This window comes from Archocentrus centrarchus, chromosome 10 (assembly GCF_007364275.1).
Source record: "Archocentrus centrarchus isolate MPI-CPG fArcCen1 chromosome 10, fArcCen1, whole genome shotgun sequence".
NCBI lineage: Eukaryota > Metazoa > Chordata > Actinopteri > Cichliformes > Cichlidae > Archocentrus > Archocentrus centrarchus.
Window position 1 is genome coordinate 26,178,441 of NC_044355.1, and position 18,475 is coordinate 26,196,915.

General features: G+C 41.0%; 1 protein-coding gene across 3 annotated transcripts in view; it reads right to left on the reverse strand.

Annotated features, from left to right (window-relative positions):
- Nucleotides 1-10,266: 10,266 nt before the first annotated feature.
- Nucleotides 10,267-18,475, reverse strand: part of LOC115786662 (misshapen-like kinase 1) — a 60,901-nt gene continuing 52,692 nt past the window's right edge. For all 3 annotated transcript variants that reach the window (XM_030738968.1, XM_030738969.1, XM_030738967.1), the window contains 3 exons: nt 15,811-15,970; nt 15,232-15,371; nt 10,267-14,905 (listed from right to left, as the gene is read on the reverse strand). In XM_030738968.1, coding sequence (XP_030594828.1) covers nt 14,822-14,905; nt 15,232-15,371; nt 15,811-15,970 — 384 coding nt within the window. In that variant the 3' untranslated portion in view covers nt 10,267-14,821. The remainder of the gene's footprint in view (nt 14,906-15,231; nt 15,372-15,810; nt 15,971-18,475) is intronic.

The following is an 18,475-nucleotide window of genomic DNA, read 5'->3' on the forward strand; positions in this document are numbered from 1 at the left end:
AACCCACAGACTGGCTGCGTGCACATGTGGCACACAGATTACAAGCAGTCAGTTACAGATACTCCTGATCTCAGCTTGTTATGTGTATAAAGCACACCTCTCCACCACCATGGGCAGGACCAAAGGGCTGTCAAAGGATGTCAGGGACAAGACTGTAGACCTGCACAAGGCTGGAACGGGCTACAAGACCAACAGCAAGAAGCTCCGTGAGAAGGTGACAACTGTTGGTGCGATTATTATAAAATGGAAGAAATAAAATAACCATCAATCGCCCTGAGCCTGGCACTCCATGCAAGACCGAGAGCTTGCCTCATGGGTGAGGATGATCACGAGAAGGTGGTGGCAGTCACCAAGAACACCACTACGCTGTAGTGGGTTGAAATCTTTCAGCACCTGCAAGGTCCCCCTGCTCAAGAAGGCACATGTACTGTCTTAAGTTTGCCAGTAAAGGTCAGATGAAACCAAAATCGAGTTCTTTGGCATCAACTAAACCCGTTGTGTTTGGAGGAAGAGAAATGCTGAGTATGACCAAAAGAACACCATCCCCACAGACAAGCGTGGAGGTGGAGCTTTGGGGCTGTTTTTCTGCAAAGGGTGGAGGACAACTTCACCGCATTGAGGGGCCAATGAATGGGGCCATGTGCTGTAAAATCTTGTATGAGAACCTCCTTCCCTCAGCCAGAACACTGATGATAGGTGATGGATGAGTCTTCCAGCATGACAATGACCCAAAACATACGGCCAAGGTAACAAAGGAGTGGCTAAAGAAGAAGCACATTAAGGTCATGGAGTGGCCTAGTCAGTCTCCAGACCTCAATCCTGCAGAAAATCTGTGGAGGGAGCCGAAGCTTTGAGTTACTGAGCAGCAGCCAAGAAACCTAAAGGATTCAGAGAGTTTCTGTAAAGAGGAGTGAACTAAAATCCCTCCTGAGATGTGTGCAAACCTGGTGACCAACTACAAGAGACGTCTTACTGCTGTGCTCACTAACAAGGGTTTCTCCACCAGGTACTAAGTCATGTTTTGCTTGGAGATCAAATACTTATTTCATTCAATGACATGCAAATCAATTTATAACTTTTATGTAATGTGTTTTTTTCTATATTACTTGTGGATATTCTGGATATTCTGTTCTATATTACAGACTGTTCATTTCTTTGTAAGTAAACAAACCTACGAATTCATCATGGGGATCAAATTATTATTTCTCCAGCTATACGTATTTGTAGTTTTAGTGTCAAGTGATTTTTAATACAAGTTTAAACCATAGACTGGATCAAAAATATGTGCCTTAAACCTGCATTCTTTCAAATGGGCAGCATGGTGAGAATTCTTTTACTGCAACAAGAAGTCCAGCTTTATTAAAGCCAATACAAAAATGAACCTACCTCTCAGTGGATTTACAATCTCAGTAAGCACTTGCCCAATAAGTTTATTATGCTCCAGTTTATAGAAAAACAGATGATAAGGCAGGGTATGATTTCAGATGTAGCCACTTTATAACTAACAAGCTGCTAACACATGAGTGTGCAGTGTCCTCTGTTTCACGGTCGCGTCCACCCCTCACTTCTGATACCTGGCTTAAAAAAAACACAAGCTAGTGACGGCCAAAACTCAAAGCTTCAAAACAGGATTTCAAAAACCAGTGGATGATCTCACAGCTAGCCAACAGCTGACTTTACAAACAACACTCTGTATGCCTTGGAGAATATAAAGTATGAATTTCAAATAATTTGCACCGGAAAGTAAAAATGGATCCATGTGGATCACTTTCTATGTACCAGGTCACTCTGCCTCCATCATAGTGTCACTTTGTTTGGTAACAGCATGGGATATCAGAGCTAACTGAAGGTATGTGGAAACTTTCACTGTTATACACCCAAAATACTGCCATAAATCTCAGCCTGCTGGCTTTGGTAGGCCTGTCTTGGGCTCAGGGAAGGAGCTGACTGAGGAGGTGAGGTTCAGGTTTCCAGGCTAAATTAAACTTTGCCACCTCCGAAGCACAGCAGAGACTGTCTTGTCTGAGCTGTGATAAATCTCAGCGTCTCCATTAAGAAGATGCAGAGGTAAATTAAGCTCCCCTTTACTCCAGATTTGTGTGTCATCTGCATTTAATCTGAGTTAGCTTCCAATTTGTGCTATTTGTGCTACGTAAGGGTCAGAGCAGTAAAATAAACACAGCCTAAACAACTGTCTAAATGAGAGGATCACAGCTTAAGAAAGAAGAAACAGCTACGGCATGCACGACATCCATGTGTACATCCAGTTTTCCCCTCACATAATCACTCCAAACAGGTGTGTGTGTGTGTGTGTGTGTGTGTGTGTGTACCGAAGCCCACTGCTGATACAACAGCAACTGCTGCTAAAACCTTTGTATCAATTGTCTCTCTTACATAACTGCAGAATTTATGGCAGCGACAACAGGCCGCATTCATGCAGTGCAACAAATCTGTTACCTGCCAAGCATTAGAGGGACAAGCAGAGGCAGCCAAGTTCAGCGATGTCCCCAACAAGGATAAAATGTTCATGTTATCAGACGAGAGTCTTTAAGTTTGGCAAATCAAAGACACGTTAAACAAAAATGATTTAAAATGAGTGACGTCCTTTATGATTTAGTGTAGGTGAAGTTCCAGAAGCATTAGACCCTACAGTTCCCATAATGCAACTTGCTAGTGTGTTTGCAGTCTACCCTCCATCCCTGGGTGTCCCATGTCCTATGTTGAGTGCCTGCAGATTATAAAATTTTTCTCAGTGTCTCAGACTGAGCTGAAAGCACTTCCAGGCTGACAGAGGATGTTAAAAAATGAATAGGAAATAAGGGCGAACAGCACCATTAGATTGTCCAGACGCTTATTACCAGTTTGCCTTTAGCAGCCCTCAAACAGGGGAGATGGTACCCATCTCAGAACCCCTGTTTCCCTGAAGCAATACCCAGTAAGCAATACACACACACACACACACACACACACCAAAAACCTACAATGGTACATGAAGGATCCATAAAATACCCACAAGGAAGCACCAAATCAAAAAGAAAAATCTTAATGATCATAAAAATCCATTAATACACAAGATACACCAAACTGCTACAAAGAACCACAAGAATCAGAACATGCAAGTTGATTCTGCCTTGTTCCTGTTGCATCCACAGTTACTCCTGAATATACCCAGTCATGAGGGAGTGTATTGCAGTCCCTGAATGATCCACTTCTATTTGCAAGCTGTTGTGGAAAGAAACACATTGTCCTATCAGATTTACACCACAAATAGCTCCAAACACACCTGCCTGCAGGGTTATATTTGCCTGTGTGGTGAGAAGCATTAATACAATATAATCTATATATAAATTCACACATTTTAGACCTACAGTAGGACCTGTGTGCTGCAGATTGTGCGCTACTCTGCACATTTGCATGTAATTTCTCAATGAGTCTTACTAATGCTTACAGCACATGGCCGCGTTTGCTTATTGATGTGTCAATGGAGAATCATGGCTGCTATTTTTAACATGTTGAGCCCGCTGCTTCTGTTCCCTGGGAAAGAGGGAAGATGGCTGCACTCTGTCTGAGCTCAGTATTCCAGTAAGTGGGTTTCCAGTGCACCTGTTCTCACCAGACAGGAGGAAGCCAGCCTTTGAAGATGAGTCACGGTGAGGATGTAAAGTGCTGAGAGTTAAGATATATGATTGGGGGAAAAGATGACACCAGAAGGTGATTCATTTTCCAACTGTTGCCATAGAAAACATCCTCCCACCTGTGTTATTAGCATTAATAATCTATTTCATACATCAGCAACATGTATAGATGGCGGTATCATTTACATTTATCAAAGCAAAATGAGCTGAATGAGATTCTGACAAACTGGGAACAAAGGAGCTTTCAGGAGGAAATAGAAGGAAATCGACACCTACCCACAATCAGCCTTTAAACACTGCACACAACACTTTCAGCCACTATGAGCTGTCAGCTGTGGGCAGATTTAGCACAGCAGTGGTGCATTAGAGCAGAAAAGCTGAATATAGTGGACCTTGTTGAAATCACTCAACAAAGCAACCTTTATATAAATCTGCAGGCTTTGACTGACAAAGTGAACTCCAAAATTGTGAAGTAATAAATCAGCCACTGAATGTAGGAAGCTAACAAAAGGCTAAATAACAGTCAAAAGGCACAATTCATACACGTGTGCTGTACACCACTGTGACAGACATAATACATCAGACATCTAGATTATCTCAGCAATGATTTATATTATACAAGAAATGTACATAAGGTATTTAATTAGCTCTAAACTACATACTGTAGTTCTTTCCAGGAAACATCTTGGTAATTATTATTAATCAATCATTTTTGCAGGTGTAGCTGGTTAGCATGCTAATACTTACAACTAGAATTCAACAAAAACTTCAGGTTTTTCATTTCAGCTGTATTTATACACCTCTCACCTCAAAACACTTTATATTGTGAGGTAAAGAGCCAACAGTATCAGAGAGAAAACCCCAACGACCAGCCAGTTGTTGCACTCCTGAAACTGGAATGCAGGTATTTGCAGGTATTTGTTCAAAAGCCAACATTTTTACTTGAGTCCCTTTGTTGCACTGTCCACTAGACTTTACCTTAATGTCATCTGACAGACAGGTCCTGTATATGCCTTCCTGTCCTCCCTGTTTGGACATACAGTACTGTGCAAATGTTTTGAACCACCCCTCATGGCTTTATATTTTGCTTCCAAGGAGCCAGACTTTCTTCTAATTTTTTAAAGTGGTCTTCATATGAAATGAAAATTTAAAAAAAAGATCAATTTTTTTTTTTAATGTCCATTTTGAAAACGGAAAAACAAATGACCAAAAAGTACACGGACCATAAAGGTGGTCATACCAAACATCAACTTTCAAACTTGTTAGATTTGTACGGTCTCTGTTTTGTATGGTTTTTCCATTTTTCTTTGCACATGTTTCAATAAATTGCTGCACCTCTTTTCCAGTTTCCTCATGTCCAAAATACATGACAGATGGCTCAAGACATTTGCACAGCATTGTAAAAGACAGCCTGGTTTTGTATAAACCTACTCTGGATGTCAAGACAACTTAACCTGTATAAATGAACGTGTTCCAATGTAAAAAAAGGAGCAGAGAAATTCCTCTGAGTGCGTTTTGAATTTTCTCAATTGCAGCACTCCAAAAACCCTCCTTACCCCCTCAACCTAACAACTCTCCAGTTCTCCTATCTCCTCAGCTCCACTGTGCAGAAGACCAATTTAGCGCAGACTGGGTCAGATGATCTCTCTTTCCACCAACCAGAGCCCAGTGGTTTAACAGTGTCATACAGGCATGCCAGACTTGTACTTTGAACCCCCCCAAAACACACACACACACACACACACACACACACACACACACACACACACACACACACACACACACACACAGCTCAAATTTGGATGGTATGTCTTATGTTGCCTCACACTGCAGGACATATAACTAACATGGTTCCTTTTTTATTTCTAGACTTTAAATTCTCCTTTTCATTTACTGCAGCAGGTTGGATAGTTGATAGTTATTGATAATTGATAGTTTGCACTAATGACCTATTGATTTACCTACAGGAATGCCAACTTACTTTTAAGAGACGAGCATTCTGCTAATCTAAGGACCCGTGACGAGATGCTCTCTTTTGATAGCACCTGTTTTGTAAAAGTAACTACAAAAGACAGTAGTATAACTGGTAGGTGAAGGCTGTCAGGAGAAGGTAGGTAGGTCAATAGATGAATAGGTATATAGGTAGGTCATGAGATAAGTAGGTAGGTTGGTAGGTAGATAACACCTTGAGGTGATAGATAGATAGATGGATGGATGGATGGATGGATGGATGGACGGATGGACGGACGATAGATAGATGGATGGACGGATGGACGGATGGACGGATAGACAGACAGACAGACAGACAGACAGATAGACAGATAGATAGATAGATAGATAGAGACACAGCATATAAATTTAGCTCCAGACAGATCATCCCAGCTGTCCTCTTCCTTCTGACTGTAAACTCGATCACTCCGGCACTGCCTGCAGTATCAATAGCATGCAGTATCAGGATCCCAGTGGCCATCGACCAACTGAATTACAGCATTTGATTATCTGATTACCTTGACTTTTGCTTTCTCTTCTCTCTACGAATCACAAGTAGCAGGGAGCTGGTCTTAAAGCATGGAGCTCCACCCTTGCCAAACGTTGCAACATGGATTCGTCTGTCAAAAGCTAATGATCGGATACGCAGGCTGGCTCGCACAATGGTAGGATTGTATTTTTAAGCTTCTAGCTTGATTTAGACAAGCATGTGTGAAACAGGCAGATCCACACCATCAACACAGTTTTAACCCATCTGTAGTGAACTTCTGCCAAAATGTCCCCATCCTTACCTGTCTCGTCTATCCCCAGCAGGCTAAAAACCAAGAACAACAACAAATATATTGATCCAGCAAGAAGATGATGATCCAAATGCTAAAAGCAAAACTGCTGTGTGACCGTGTGGCTGCCAGTCATGGCTTGGTCACTGGACGCGCCTTGCTTTGGGTGAGCTGACACACACATTTACACACAAATGGACAAGCAGGGGTTTGTGTGTGTGTGTGTGTTGAAGAGGTTGTGGTGGTGGAATGGGGTTAGGAGGGAATCTGAGGCTGAGGAGGGGGGTGAGAGGAGGCCAGGTGGGGTTCAGCTGGAGGGGTACGGAAGGAGCAAATTTAGAGTGGAGTGAAGTGTTAATTAATAGTCAAAGAGAATGGGGAAGCTCAAGTCTGCTCCAACTTGTGCTTTGTGTTTTTGTGCTAATGCACACAGCTAATGCCAGATCCAAATTACCACGGATAGCTGACAAACCACAAAGATATATTGTTCCATCTGAAATTACAAAAGGTGGCCAAAGCATCATGGCCGGACCAAACTTCATCCAAGAGTGAGAGGCAGGGGCCAGAAAACCTGCAACTGGTGCCAGTGAGTCTTCGGGAAGATACATGAGAACCAGAGAGTCAGACAGACAGAGTGAGACATGAATACACAACACACAAGCTCAGATCATCATCATATTTCACATAGGTGTAACTGATGCATGCCTAACCCTAACTCTGACAACCATAATGTAGCTGCAGTTGAAGTGTAAAGAACTGTGATTATTCTGAATAGTGCTGTAAATCCACTGTTAAGGCAAACTGTGAAGACGTTCAGATCATACTGGTGAAAAAGCAACTGAAAGAAAAAGCAATAACTGATCTGCTAGGTAAAGAAAACAGGTCTTCCAGAGCTGCAAAATTCATTTAAATGTGGGATGTTCTGAAGTTCTAGTTTATAAATAGTTATAACTTTATACTTTTTTCCTAACATGAATGGAAACCTGAATACTGTAAAATGGCCCGAATACCAGATTTAGCAGTGATTCTTCCACAGGAGTGCTGAAGCTCCAAGTGCATCACCAGTGTTTCCAACACCTCAGTAAGGAAAGCAGCTATTGGCTGTCCTATCACTATATGACCTCATCACTTAATTTGCATAATTGATCATTTGCATGTAGTTGTAATCGAGGCCATAGGAGAGACAATATGTGAGTAAAAAAAAAACCCCGAAATACGTTTAGAACTACAAATGAACTTTATGAAATAAAATTAAAACAAAAAAAAAAAGTGCATATGACCAGTGATTTATTTTAGTGCGACTGCATTTACGTTTACATCCCACTCTGTAAGCCAGGCCGTGATCAGCTCTGGCTTTATTTATGTGTGATTCATTTGCAGTGTGGATGTGGAGTGGAGTGTGGGTCTCTGCGCAGACTGCAGCTGTGAGACTAACTGCCTGTCAGTGTTTGGGATGGGGGAGGGGGGGGGGGGGGGCTCATGGCAGTGCCCGCTGCTCGCTGAGGACAGTAACTGCAGAATGATTGGTGCAGTCTGAATCAAATGGCTGAATTACCTCCTCAGTATGCAGTCAAGTTCTCCAGTCCTGCTAATGACTTCTATATGTGATTCAGGTGTGTTGAAGCAGAGACATATCTAAGACCTGAGTGTGACAAATATGCAAAAAAAAAAAAAAAAAATCAGGAAGGGGGCAAATACTTTTTCACAGGAATGTATAGGGCCAAGGCCCATCTGTTCATAACTTGCATGGACAGAACTTCTAAGCACAGCCAAGTGATGGTGGGTGCCAGGTTTGATGGTCTCAGGATCTCGTTTCTGCTTTTTGCAGATGATGTTGTCCTGTTGGCTTCACTGAGCCATGACCTCCAGCTAGCACCTGGGTGGTTTGCAGCTGAATGTGAAGCAACTGAGGTGAAAATTAGCACCTCCAAATCTGAGGCCATGGTCTGAGCCAGAAAAGGATGCAGTACCCACTCCAGGCTGGGAATAGATTGCTGCCCCAAGTGGAGGAATTTTGAATATCTTGGGGTCTTGTTCACAAGTGAGGGAGAGTAGAGCAGGGAGAGGGATTGGTGTGGCGTCAGCAGGAATGCGGCTGGTGTACTAGTGATGGGAAGTTTGGCTCTTTTCAGAGAGCCGGCGCTTTAGGCTCGGTTCCCAAAGAAGAGCCAACTCTTTCGGCTTCCAAATGGCTCTTATCATTTGCAGCCTCATATTTTAGCCCAAATAAGCAAAAAATGAATGGTTTGTGTGCTGAGACACCCTTTTGCCTTCAGTCTTTTTATGATAAACTTTATAATTGCTGTATTTTGTGCATTTGTCCTATAAAAAACATTTTAACACTTTAAATAAACTTTTAATGGAACACAGGACAATCACACTGACTTCTTTTGCTTTGTGTTGCAGTAGGTTGGGTTATAGTCGCAGTTTTGGGGAGGGCAGTGGATGCCGCAACAGTTGTTGCTGGTTTGGGACCAAACACCAGAGTCAGTAGATGGAGACCTAGCTTGCCCGCTGTCCTTCAACTGCACCAAGAGATGGACAGTTCTTATATGTTGGTGCAGGTTTGTGGTGGAACCTGCTCTCACTGTAATTTGCAATGATGGCACTCTGGCGCTGCTATTTCCAGTTTCCTTAAATTGGAGCTAAATGCTGCTTCTTTTACGGGTATCACTCACCTTCACGTCTCCTGCTGTCTTGCTGTCTGTACCTGGACTACGCCCACGCACGTTGGAACACGGGAACATCCATCTCCCCCTCTGCTTTGACATAATGGTATAATCTCATGCACCCCTGTGTGATTTGCTGCATGGTGTACCCATCAGTTCTGCCCCTGTCCTCAGGTTTGTGAGCAGAGCTAATGAGAAATTGGGGAGCCGCCTTTCATTCAATGGGAGTTGGCTCTTCTGATTCACTACCAAGCATCAGCTCTTAGATCCAGCTCTTTTGCGAACAAAACATCACTATGGTGTACTTGTCTGTTGTGGTGAAAAGAGTTGAGGATGAAAGTAAAGCTGCTGATTTACAGGTTGATCTATGTTCCTACCCTCACCTATGGACACAAGCAGTGGGCAATGACTGAAAGAACAAGATCACAGATACAAGCATCAGAAATGAGCTTCCTCAGAAGAGCTTCTCTCTCAGAGATAGGGTGAGGTGCTCAGTCATTCGGGAGGAACTCAGTAGTAGAGCTGCTCCTCTGTAATGAAAGGAGCCTGTTGAGGTGGTTTGGGCCCCTGTGGCCTTCTGGACTCCTCCTAGGTGAGGTTGTTCAGGCATGTTGTACTGGGTGAAGAGCCCAGGGCAGAACCAGCTGAGAAATTATATCTCTTGGCTGGCTTGGAAAAAATTAGAGACATCAGTATATAGAGTCATCATTAGAAAATGAGTGTGACAAAATGCTTCTGCTGCTCTTGTACCAACAAGGACAAACGCAGCATATTTTGTCACTTTGACAGATGCAGCGTGTTCAACAGAAAGAGAAATGACATTAATTGAAGGTTTCTCTGAATCAGTGCTGAAATCGGCCCACGAGTGGATTAAATCAAGTCATCATATCAGCGCAAACCATAAAAGCAAGAACCAAGACCATACTTTATTCAACATATTTATTGTGGTCTCACTGTCTTTTGCCGTTTTACATGGAAACACAAGTTAGTGTGCGTTCATATCAAAGCATGAGGGGTACAGTGTACAATGCATCAAACAAAGGTCCAGTGCAAAAATATACCAAAGTATCAAAAGAATGAACTTATAAATGATACAGGAGCAGAAATATTCTTAGATATTTAGCCATATAATATTTGGTCTTATATAATCTCAACACAACACAATTTGTCAGCCTTTGGAAAATCCCCCCCACCCCCCCTTCCCCAAAAAAAAAACAAAAAAACAAAAAAAAAAAAATCAGGAATGTAATTTTGCTTACTGATGAGTGATGCAACAAATGTCAATGTTTAATCTTAAAAGGCTACTGTATACAGTCACTGTCCCTTTCACATCCTCTTCCTCCTTCTCTTCATCACAACCAAAACAATCTTAACATATTAGGTATTATTTAAATAAATGAAGCCTCTTAGAGCCTCTTCCTTGTTCCTTCTATTAAGTGATACTTGACTAAAACCACCAACTACCTCCTCTAACTCGGTCCTTCCTTTCGTTGAAGCCTGAATTCTGCCTTTTAAAACACCAGTTTTCATCCCACTCTCCCACACATCACATCCACAGGCTGGAAAACAACAGCTGACACTTAACTAAATAATGCAAAACTGCAAACTGCTTTGTATTCAGTTTGTTTGTTTTTTTCCCCCCCTCTGTATCACGCTTCATCCCACTTCGCAACACAACTCGCAGAGATAACAGGTTTGGGCTAAATCTTTGGGTCTACTTCCATTAATTAAACCTCATTTTTAATTTGAAAAGCTGTGCAAATCTATTTGGTGCAATAAAGATGTGCAATCTCATGTGACAGGTCTCAGTGAATTTAACAAAAATAAAAAGAAAGAGAGCGTGGGAAGCTAAAGAGGCAGCCAGGAGTAGGAATGAGAAGCTAAAGATCGGCAAAAGATGCAGAGTGGATGAAAAGTGGCGGCCAGAGGAAATGTGTTGTGAAAAGTGAGAGAAAAGAGTTTGTGGGAGAGTTAAGGATGTGAGTCACCACAAGCCTGAAGCAGAATCTGTCATGTTTTTAACCAGTGGAAGGTGTAGGAGGAAGTGCACCGATCCCTCTCTCTCTCATTAGTGATACAGCTACAGTCCAGTGCTAAGCAACAGGGAGCAAAGAGTGGCAGCAGGCAGACACTCTGCTTCTAATAAGCCACAAAAATATCCCCATTCTCTAAAAGGGTAGCTTAAGATGACAAATGGATAAACCCGGATTAATTAAAAAAAACAAAACAAAACAAAAAAAACATCTTATTAGGTGTCACATTGGTCAGCTTGCAGAAGAGCCGGTTTCACATGCTGTTACTTGAAGCAGTCTGGAGAGCACGTTTTAACAGTCATTACAAGACTAGGCCATGTCATTAAAATTGCTTACTGTAATATAATTGCATATAAACATATCACTGCTGTTTACAGAGAAAATGTTTTAAATAGTGGACCATGAAGCTAAATCTGACTTTGCAACTGAATCAGTTTTGAATACAAGCGATAATTGTGGACCTATTCAGAAGCTGCTTAATAAATGGGTTAACTAATTTTAGGAATTAACTGGTTTACTTTCCAGCATGTACCCTACAGTTACTCGATGTCTATGACGGAGTGTGGCAGCAGGATGAACACAGGAGATACAGGCTGTTTGAGATTTTTTTTTTTTTTTTTTTTAAATAAGCTAGAGCTGAACAGAACCTACAGCAACTGTGGTAGCTACTCACGACCAGGTTTTGGTCTGCTCTCCTGTCTGGTTTGGACTCTTTAACGGCCAGGATCTTGCTCGGGAACCTGACCAAAGCTGTCTGTTCTGCATAGTCACCATTTCACAGCAGGCCTGACCACAAGTTAGCACAACAACTGTCCTTTAAACTGAAGCAGTAAGCTTCACGTATACAGTAGCCTACATCGACATGATTTTATGTTAACATTAGTATAACTTAGTATTGTGTATTTACTCTGATGTGCTTGCCAGAATTTATTTTGTCCAATTTTTATTTCAGTTGTTGACTGCAAATCAAAATAACATTTAAAGTGCCTAAAAATCTGAACCTATGTAAATATTAGCATAAGTCATGCTACGCATTGAAAACAAAGTTATGGCTTTCCTTTATGTGAAAACAGTAACTAATCTTGGTACTGCTAGACAAGCATTTTTTTTTTCTTAGCCATATAACAGCAACAATGTTAGCTAGGAACTTTAAGCTAGCTAGCTAATACTTATGGTACATTTAGGCTCTGTTAGCTAGCACCTCTTAGCCAGTTAATATTAGCTCACAATCCACTAAATTAATGTACAGTAGCCATGTTGAGCTATTTTGTCGGTTAAGTCAGGAAAACAATTTCTAGCCCCCTGAAACAAACACTAAGACGTGGTAAAAACTTGGCAATAAGACAGAAAATTCATCTTCCAGTTTAAAATATTCTCACAGAACCAGCTGCTGTATTTCTCACAAGTCTATAATAAAACTAAAACTAAAAGTATCAATGTATATAAAAACATTTGGCACAATTCTGATGACAACAAAATTCAAGAGTGTGCAGGATAATGTAAAACAAAAAGTTACCAGTTTAAGCAAAATCTCATACAGGAAAAAAAAAGTATGATCAAATGGATAAATATTCAAATTCACATTTGAAGGTAAGAAACATTTCTTTACCTTTACCGAACCAAATAATACTTAATGCATACATCTGTGCTATTTAATACATGAACACTAGCAACACTGACTTGCATATATTTTGTTGCAATGAAGCACAACATTTCAGGTCCGGGTGACTTTCCAGGCTGCTCTAAGTTTTTTTTTTTCCAACCTGATTCAGAAATCAAATCAAATAGTCAGTTGTGAATTATCTGTTAGAATCAAGAAAGCAAATACATCAAAGCCTTCATCTTTGGTTTCTTGCTTTGAAGCTCATTGAATAAATGACAAAGAGAATATTATATTTTCAGCTCAACTCATTGCATATCCTATGAGAGATCTTTCCTTCAAGTTGGTCTATCAAAAACTGGTCCCACACCGGGTAGTGTAACAAATACTGATATAATCTTTTCAGTACTGACAAGAGAATGGCTTTTGATGTAACATGTATAAGGTGGCCATTGTGCAAAACACCTGTCTTATACACACAATAAGAAAACCAACCAAAAAACAGAATTCGCATTTTGATCTTAGACGCTTCAGTCGCATTTGTAAGACCTGAACACGAGCCTTCAAACTCAGTCAGCAGCTCACATCCACAATCAAATACCTTGGCTGCAATGTGTTCTGTATGAACTCTGTTTTGGGATTGAGTTTCACATTCATAAGCCTGCAATCATGTACACATATGTCAAGATGGCGTGTCATAAAATATTTAGAAAACAGTGCATCTTACAGGATTATATACACATCAGAAGCTGTACAAAAAAAAAAAAAAAAAAAAAAAAAGAATTATACTTGCTTGGGATCTATATTTATCTACGTAATATATGCTGCACATTCAAATTGTGCCTTTTATGGTAAAGTGAATGGCTTTCGAGGTCCTTTGTAAGGAGAAATAAGACTAAAATGATGTGGTCCAGATCTGTGGTGGAGTGACAGCTCACACTGAGACCTGAGAAAAAGCACAGGTGAGGGGGCTGTCGTGGCAACATATATTCAGCCCATCTTAATCCAAACTATGCAAATATACCTAGAGATTTTTTTCCCCCATAACTAACAACTAATTTCTAGGCTAGAAAGGCTGACTTAATGCTCACTTTTAGAAATAATTCTTAACATTTGATAGTGCTATGTATTAAATAAAATAGTGATATGTATTTAATCCACTATAAAAGGAATCGGTACAGTAATATCATAGATTATTTGGGTTCTATCACTCTGATTAAATCTCACTTCAAGGACTTCATAAATACCGGAACAGTTCTGAGGTATTACAGATAATTAATACTGTTTGTGGATCTAAAACTGCTTGAAATAATTATGGCACTAGCAACAAAATACAGAACGACATAAAGCAGCCCACATTTCATCAGTTTTTGAAATGCCCAGGTGATGTACACAGAGCGAACAAGGCCACTGATAGACAACACACAAATTACGTGATGTTTACTCTCTGGGGTGCGCCAGAAGCATAATGAACCAAGTGTAATCACAGCTGGGCATTTTAAAACAAACACATGAATAATTGTTGTGCACATAGTTAATTAATAATTCCTAAAAAAAAAAAAATTCAGGAGCGATGAGCTGAATGAAGTGACTGCTGCGGAAGAACAACAAAACAGCAGCTCTGAAGCCAGGTGTTCACGTGAAATCCCCAAACAATCAACCAGGTGAAGCCCTCAGTTTTTCTTTTGGGTGAAATGACACATAAAATAAAAGATGCTGGCACAGCCGCTTGTACCTTTTAACATTTCTGTGGACGGGGGTGTGATGGCGGCGAACTAAAACTCTTGTTTTTGCTGAAAATCATGTCCAGATGTAAGTGCTGCTGCACCTGAAACAGCAAAGATCCACGCGTCAGTAGTCGAGGATGGAACGATGAGATTCAAGCTTTTTTCCTGCAGGCGGATTCACGATCAGCTTAATCATTCATCCTTATGGTTTAACATGATAATGACACGAGGCCGAGAAATGGATGAAGTAATCAAGCTGACTCTTGTATCCACTACTTCACGGAGGTCAACACAAGTCAGCACAAATCCAAAAAAGGCATCACCAGGATAACCCAAAGCAATGAAGGTGGACGCCCACCAGCCGATCTCAGAGTTAACAGGTCCGGTTGTTACCAGCTGAACAGCGAGTTCTGCCCAAGAGTCATGAAGTAAATCTGACTGCTGCCTCCCGACAGCACGGACGCGAAGAAAACCTGCAACAAGAGAGCGCTTTTAGGCACTTTAAGGAACTGTGTTAGAAGTTCAAGCATTCCCGTAAAATTTTGAATCTGACAGGGAATGCTTCTGTTTTTTATATGTAGAAATAAGCAGTATTTAACATGAGTCAAATGATTAAACTGTATTACAATACTGTATTACAATACAGGTTTACACAAAACTGGATTACTGGATGGATTCTGTAAAAAAAGTTAAAGCTATTTCATTGTATTCCAACTGCTGAGAGTTGCGTATAAAACTAAACCGGTGCGGATGAGGTGGAAAATGTGCTGCGGAGTTTTAAGTAAGTCAGTGTTCCTACCTTGTCATTCCTTTCACACAGGAACTTCAGTTTCTGGGCCTTTTTATGCATGAAAACTCCCTCCAGGTTCCCCGTGCTCGCTGACCTCAGCTCTATGGCCTTTTCTCCCCAACCCATCACCTGGTTAGACTGAAGGTAGGCTGCATGGGAGCGAGAAAGAGGTGCATGAGACAACAAGATCTAGATAAAACAAAGTTGAATGCTTATGACTAAATATTTCCCTGAAGTTTTCATTCCTTGATTCATTACTTGAATACTGCCTCATCTCCATGCCCCAATAAACCAACGCACACAGGCTGACTACCATCTTATTTTTAGCCCACCCTGTCCCAAATGTGTCTCCACAGAATCTGGTTCAGGTTAAGTTCTCAGTGTGCAGGACAGCTGCTGATTTATATCTAGCAAGGCAAACAGGAAATAACTACAGTTATATTAAGCAGTACCTGATTAATAATTTCAATTGTAGGTTTATGAATGTGTTGTTGTTAATGGTACATGCACACGGACACACTGTGTATAAAAATAGACCTTTATGGGTGTATTAAGCAATCTGTGTGAAGATGTGTGCGCCAAAGTTACCAACAGATGTAGGCATTTCCCCCCACTGCAGCACTGTATCCTTGGTGATGCGGCCGTAGGTGTCGATGTAGACGCCCTCGTCTTCGTAGCAGACCAGAACCTCGGTTCCAGCTTTGTTTGGCAAAATGATGACGGCGTGGGGACGGATGGAACCCTGGATCTGTAACGCAAACGCACCACACACACAAACATTATTTCAATCTTATTCTTTGAAAAAACAAACAAAATATTATAATTAATGTGAATTACATAAGACATAAAGGCAGTTCCTTCATGTTTAAATGTTATCTGATATATAATCACTGGTCCAAAGATTCAAAGACTACAGTTCAATTCTTGAAGCAACACAACTGCAATCAAGTAAATGTAAGAAAGTCATACGAGTGGTTATCTACTACACCGAGGACAACAACCTGCTTTTAAACACAGCCAAAACCAAGGAGCTTATTGTGAGCTTTAGGTGGAATTAAACTGACACCCATGGTCTTTTATAAAGGGGGAAGGTATGGAGAGGGTTTCAGACTCCCCCTTTTTTTGGGAGTCCATATAACAGAGGGCCTGACCTGAGGCACAAACACCAAGGAACTGACTAAGAAGGCCCAACAAAGACTTTACCACCTGAGGGTTCTCAGGAGTAATAACACTGCAGATAGACTGCAGGTGTCCTTCTATCGATGTTCTATAGAGATTATTATAACGTTCTGCCTGTGTCTGGTTCCCCAGCAGCATAAAAGAAAGCACTCCAGGGGGCCATAAAGGCTGCCCAGAAGTCTGTTGGCTGCCCTAAAGTCCCTGACTGAATTTGGTGGCACTGTGACAGAAGTGACCAAAACTCCCAGATACTAAGATTCTCATGTCGCTAACTGATCACCTGGAAAACCACTGGTCAGAAGAACAAATCAACAAATGTTTTTGCATAAAAGAAACTCTGCAAAAGTCATTTAACAGAGATTTCATCCAGCAACCAATATTTAAGATGAAATTTCAGGAGGAACTTCAAAATAAAAAACAGAGGTATTTAATTAAAAAGATCCGACACCATCTTTTCAATTTAATTTATATAATGCCACATCACAACAAACAGACACCTTAAGGAAGCATTTCTCCAGCCAGCACAGATACATTTCACCACTCAATTAATCAAACTTTATCTAAATTAACTCAGAAAAAAAGTCTTTCCACATCTTCAGCTCGGAAACATTTTTCTGATAGTGAGTTATCCGACAGTTCAGAAACATGTACCTATATAATATTTTAGTCTAGAAAATTTATTTCACTGACCTAGAGCCTAAACCTAGAAGTTTAGTTAACCAGTAGTTCAGAAAAACGTATATCAGTTCAGACATGTTCCTAATAGTCCAGCAGTTTAGGAAGTTTATCTAACCAGTTGTGAAACGCCTCATCTAAGATCCACTTTCCAATTTCTTATCCAGCTTGAGCCGTGATGTCACCGTGATGTCACCGGAGCGTTTGCTGTCCCCATTCAGAAACATTTTCCTAACAGTTCAGAAATACGTTTCTAATAGATCAAAAAGGTGTGTTGTGCCTCTTTCAGCAAACTAGTTATGAAATATTCCAACCACTCTATTACTGAAGTAGTTCTGAAAACATTCAGAGCTAAAAGAATTATTACAACTTTCTAAACATGAATATCAGACAAATATTAGTGTGAACAGTACAACAAAATCTGCCTGACTGAAAATCAGCTTGTATTTTAAAGGGAGCAATCAGGGATTAAGGTCTCGATTCCCTCAACAGAAAATGCCATTGAAACAAAAGTCCTCAATGAAGGAAAAAAGTTAGACTGTGCTCGGTGCCCGGATACAAACGCTGTGCTGCATGCTTAATACCTTACCAGAGTGTGAGCCACCACAATCCTGAGCATGAGAACAGGCATCCATAGACGCAACGCAATCTTAATCCTCTGCCTTGGAATCAGCATTGTTACATAGTTTGCAGGCAACAATAGGAGATGCTTGCATTTGTGTGTGTGTGTGTGTGTGTGTGTGTGTTGTGTGTGTACTTCTTTAAATGGGTGCGCGCATTGTGTGTGTGTGAGAGAGAGAGAGAGAGAGAGAGAGAGAGAGAGAGAGAGACTAAATGTTCGAGAGTTAGACTTAGCCTACAGGTGAACTGCTTTTAACAGCAATGAGAAAACAGGAATCAGTGTTTTGAGGTAATGTGTTTAACTGATTCTGTGTGGAGGTGTGTGCGTTTGTGTGGGAAGATGTACACATAAGAAGAGAAGGTGTATCTAAGTGAGTGTGTATCAGATAACAGCTATTGGGAAAAGCCCCAGGAGTGTGAAGGTTCCTCCAGTGTGCTCGAAGAAAGAGAAAGTGAGTGGGTTTGAAGGAGTCCTGGAGCTGCAGCTGAGCGTGTCTTGAGGAAAGCTTGACTGTGTATGTAAGAGAGAAAAAGAAAAAAGGGAAGAAGAGCAGAAATGATATCGAAGCAGCAGCAGCATAAGGCACCGGTGTAGTAGGCAGTTGTGAGCAGCCTTGCTTAATATACCACAGGAGGAGTGAGGAGAAAAAAAAATCTCAGTGGCAACAGCAGGTCAGGACACACACACACACACACACACACACACACACACACACACACACGCACACACACAGCTAATGATCGTAAGAGAAGGAGGACAGAAGGGGTGTATTTTTAG